This window comes from Arachis ipaensis, chromosome B02, assembly GCF_000816755.2.
Source record: "Arachis ipaensis cultivar K30076 chromosome B02, Araip1.1, whole genome shotgun sequence".
Classification (NCBI taxonomy): Eukaryota; Viridiplantae; Streptophyta; class Magnoliopsida; order Fabales; family Fabaceae; genus Arachis; species Arachis ipaensis.
This window is the reverse complement of record NC_029786.2, coordinates 7304451-7308923: the sequence shown is the minus strand read 5'-3', so window position 1 is coordinate 7308923 and position 4473 is coordinate 7304451. Positions and strand designations below refer to the sequence as shown.

At 39.5% G+C, this 4473-nt stretch overlaps 1 protein-coding gene across 1 annotated transcript; it reads left to right on the top strand.

The window, feature by feature from the left end:
- On the top strand, positions 2338 to 4021 carry LOC107626718. Its single transcript, XM_016329617.1, has 3 exons — positions 2338 to 3033; positions 3187 to 3781; positions 3858 to 4021. Exons 1-3 carry the CDS (start codon positions 2338 to 2340, stop codon positions 4019 to 4021), a joined length of 1455 nt encoding a protein of 484 aa, XP_016185103.1.

The window sequence follows — 4473 nt, the reverse complement described above, 5'->3', positions numbered from 1 at the left end:
AAAGATAATAAAAAAAATAAAAAATAAAAAAAAAAACTAAACGGTTTTGATAATTATAGAAAAAATAGGTGTTTAATAAAGTTAGAAAAATCATGAGAAATTTAAAGAAAAAAAGTTAAATTTTATTTCTCATGTTACATAAACTATTCTTTAATTAGAAAATAATGTTAGCTATTCTTTCTTTAGTTGATTCAAATATTATAAATTGCATTGTATATTTTGTATCAGATGAAAAAGTATAGTATTTACATCATATTAGAGAATTAATATAATCAATCTTTCATATTGGTTTTATCTTTACAAAATATATAGCAAGTACATTATTGTGGGTAGTGATTAATTTCATATTACTTTGTATCTATTAGAAGTCCAAATTCCGATGCAGACTCAACAATTGGTAATAGAGCCAATATTATATTATTCATTGAGTAAAGTACCAACCCGGTCCCTGTCCATTTCCCAAAATGTCAAGACGATCCTTAACCAAAAACACGTTCCATTACGGTCCCTGACCCTGAATTCCGTCTGCCAACCCGGTCCTTCTGTCACTTTCACGGCGGAAAGTCGACGGAAAATGCTGAGGTGTGAAGGCTAGGGTATGACACTGATGGCTCGGGTTGTGACGTGGAAGATGGAATCCTATCTGGCAAGATGAAATGGACAGGGGCCTTGCTGTCCTCGTCCACAACACAAAAACGATGGCGTTTTGAGGCTTCCAGGCGTCGTTTGGTTTCGCGCCTTATAGGTTATCCCCTAAAGACCCCTTGACTCTATAATACAATTACATTCTAAACCCTAGCAGATAGCTCTCTTCTCCATTAAGGCAGTTGTGACTGGTGAAAATCTTGGTGACAAGGTTGCTGACGAAGCTCTTGACGGAGACGTGGACGGTTGTTGGACAACGCTCTTGACGGAAGTTGGACGGTTCGGCACACTGCAGTGATTGCTGAGGTAGGTGTTGTTACTGTCCCTTTCACTGTTTTGCTTATGTGTGGTCCTTCTCCTACCATTGTTGTTTGCATTCAGCGTTGGTAGGGTAGAGAGAGGTTAAAAAAGTGTTTCTGCTGCCATATCCTAGGAGTTGTATGTATTTAAAAAAAATGAAACTGTAGAGATGAGTTAAAAAATTAGTGATAGTTGGAACAGATTATTAGGATTGGCTGTTTAAATTGATGTAAGATTGAAGAAACTATGTTGCATGTTTAAATTTTTTATTTAGGAATTAACAAAATTTTATTGCACTTTTCCAGATGTCTGAATGTCTTGTTACCCCTATGTTTCACCACGGGGGAAATTTCACGAAGGACAGTGAAGGAAATCTTAGCTACATGCATGGAAAAGTTCATAGGTGGCCACCAATGGATGTTGACCTGATTAATTACTTTGATTTGGTTGTTTTGTTTAAAGAGTTAGGTTATGTGAAGTTTAAGGCAATGTATTGGTGTGATATGACTGCCTCTAATATAGAATCTGGCCTTTATCAAATTCATGGGGATAAAGAAATTAACGAACTGAGGGAGGGTATTGATAAGAACAGGCACACAGATGAATTTTACATCTACTTTGATCATCTTGTGGACTTGCCAGAGTTAGTTGCTGAGGGGGCTGTGGAGGAGGATGTGATTGCCAGTGATGTCAATTCGCTTAGGTCATCATCATCTTCCTCGGATGATGGATATGAAAGCACTGAGGATGAGGCTTACAAACCGCCTCCTCCTGGTTATGAGTCTGATGACAGTGGGAGTGATGACAGTTTGAATAAGAAGATGAAAAAGCAGAAGACCCGAGTTAAAGAGAAGATGTCACCTAAAGGAAGAAAAAAATTGGTGTGGCTAGGAAGAAGGGGACTAAGTCAGCAGAAGATGGGCCAAAGATGTCTCCTAAAACAGCTAAGAGAAGGGCTAGTAGAAAATACTCTGGTGCTAAGAGAAAACATGTGCTAAAGGAGGGGCTTGGTAGGCAAGATATGCAGGGGGAGAAAAGTGGGCCTAGGCCAGAGCTGGGAGGCCCAAGAAGCTCCAGACAACATGGGTCTGGGGGGCAGGATACAACAAATGCTGCTAATGGAGCTGAAGACCATGTACCAGACCCAACTGCAGCAGAGCTAGATAGTGAGTATGAGAAACCTTATGAGTATGAAAGTGAAGTATTCAACAGTCCAGTTTCATCTGGAGATGAGGGTAAAACAGCCTATGATACTTTTGATGAGGACACTGAATATGGTGAGGTCCAGTTTAAGGTTGGACAGTTGTTCCCCACCATGGAGTCATTCAAGAAGCCCTGAAAGATTATTTTGTGCACGAGGGTAAAGATGTTTTATACATTAAAAATGAGAAGATGAGGGTGAGAGCAGCTTGTGCAAGTGAAAAATGTCCTTGGCTAATTTTTACAAGCTGGAACAGTTCAAAAGGTTGCTTTCAGGTCAAAACCCTTTACAATAAACACAATTATGGAAGGGATTTTGGTAGCAACTTGGCTGACAGAGCATGGGTCACTGATAAGTTAGTTAAGAAGCTCTTCACAGAGCCTGGCCTAAAGCTAGGTACAACCAGGGATCATATCATAGATGAATACAATGTGAAGGTGAACATTAGAATAGTAGCTAGAGCATTGAAGGTTGCGAGAGAGGTTGTCATTGGGAGTGAAAATGCACAGTATGAAAAGACACGGGATTACCTGATGGAATTGCACAGAAGTAACCCAAGATCAACTGCCTTGATGGAAGTAATTCCCCAACCTAAATCCCTGCCACTATTCGATAGGTTATACATTAGTTTGGATGCCTGTAAGAAGGGGTTTAAGGAGGGATGTAGGCCACTAATAGGGTTGGATGGCTGCTTCTTGAAGGGACGTTATGGTGGCCAGCTTCTAAGTGCAATGGGTCAGGACGCAAATAACCACTTCTATGTCATTGCATATGCAGTGGTCCCGAATGAATGCAAGGAAACATGGAAGTGGTTCTTAACTTTACTGAAAGAAAACTTGGGTGAAGTTCCACAACATGGTTGGAACTTTATTTCCGATCAACAAAAAGTAAGTTAATTATGTTAAGTTATTTAACAAGTATACCTTGTTATCATAATTAAATTATTTTAAGTTAATTACATTTTCTATTAAATATCACATGTTCAGTTTACCTTTTCCTGATAATAATCACACTGATATTGTGTTATGAATCTGCCATAGGGTTTGGAACTGGCAATGAAGGAAGTTAACCCTATTGCTCATCACCGAAACTGTGTTCTTCATATTTGGAAGAACTTTATAAAACATTTCAAAGATGAACAAACAAAGCAGATGGTATGGGAGTGCTCTCGTTGTACAATAATTCAAGAATTAAGAAGTGCAATGGAGAAATTAAAGAATCTGAATGAGGGAGCCTGGGAGTATATGCAGAGGTTTGACCCGGGTGTGTGGTGCAAGGCTTACTTCAGCCATGGGCCCAAGGTTGATAACATAACAAACAATATGTGTGAGGTGTGGAACACAAAAATTGTTGAATATAGAAAGAAGCCAATTCTGTCAATGTGTGAAGACTTGAGGTATTACATCATGAGGAAAAGGGCTATGCACAAGAAGAGACTGGAGCACCACCCTGGTATGTTGGCCCCTGTGCAGCAGAAGAAGCTTGATCAGTTTATCAAGCCCAAGAGTACAAAGTGGAGAGCAACTTGGGCTGGTGATTCTGATAGAGTACTGTTTGAGGTTCATATGCAAAAGCACAAAGTTGGAGTAAACTTACAAAGCAAGACATGTACTTGCAATGTGTGGCAGCTAACTGGTATACAATTCATCGTCTTAATATTTTGTTAAGTTCTTTAACTACTTAATATTTTTTTAACATAATCTATGTGCAGGCATGCCTTGCAGACATGCGGTTGCAGCCATGGCTAAGATGGGGTTGAAGCCAGAAGACTTTGTGCATAAATGGCTCACTGTGGATGCTGTGAGAGCAGCCTACTCTGTCTGCATTAATCCAGTTAACAGTAAAAAATACTGGAACCCAACTGATTCACCATAGCCACTACCTCCCCCAATTAAGAAAGCTGCACATCATCCAAAGATGAAGAGAAAAGTTGATTCTGTGGAGACGGAGATGAATTTCCACAAAGCCAAAAAGTCATTCGAAGTGACTTGTAACAAGTGTGGCCAAAAGGGGTCATTACTATAAAACATGCTCCAATCCACCCAAAGACCCAAATTAGAAGCCTATGACCAAGAAGGAAAGGAGGAATTTGAAGCATTCTGCTCCAGCAGTGGACTCTGCTAGCACCACACAGGTATGCTTGTTTCAGGGTTCGATTTGTCATCTTTTTATAATGTTTAAGGATTTAAGTGTCACCTGATAGATTGGTTAGGGATTTAATTGTTACACCAAAGATTGATCCAGTATTTAAATGCTTGTTCTGTATGATGACCCACATAGAACCAGGTTGGTGAGGAAAACATGAGTACTGGTGTTGAAGGAACAAT

What these genes read in the sequence shown, in the direction of transcription:
- LOC107626718 (XM_016329617.1), top strand. Translation starts at nt 2,338, where the DNA reads ATGAGGGTGAGAGCAGCTTGTGCAAGTGAAAAATGTCCTTGGCTAATT. An exon ending in TTATTTCCGATCAACAAAAA is followed by an intron (nt 3,034 to 3,186) that starts GTAAGTTAATTA and finishes AATCTGCCATAG; the next exon opens with GGTTTGGAACTGGCAATGAA. An exon ending in CAATGTGTGGCAGCTAACTG is followed by an intron (nt 3,782 to 3,857) that starts GTATACAATTCA and finishes ATCTATGTGCAG; the next exon opens with GCATGCCTTGCAGACATGCG.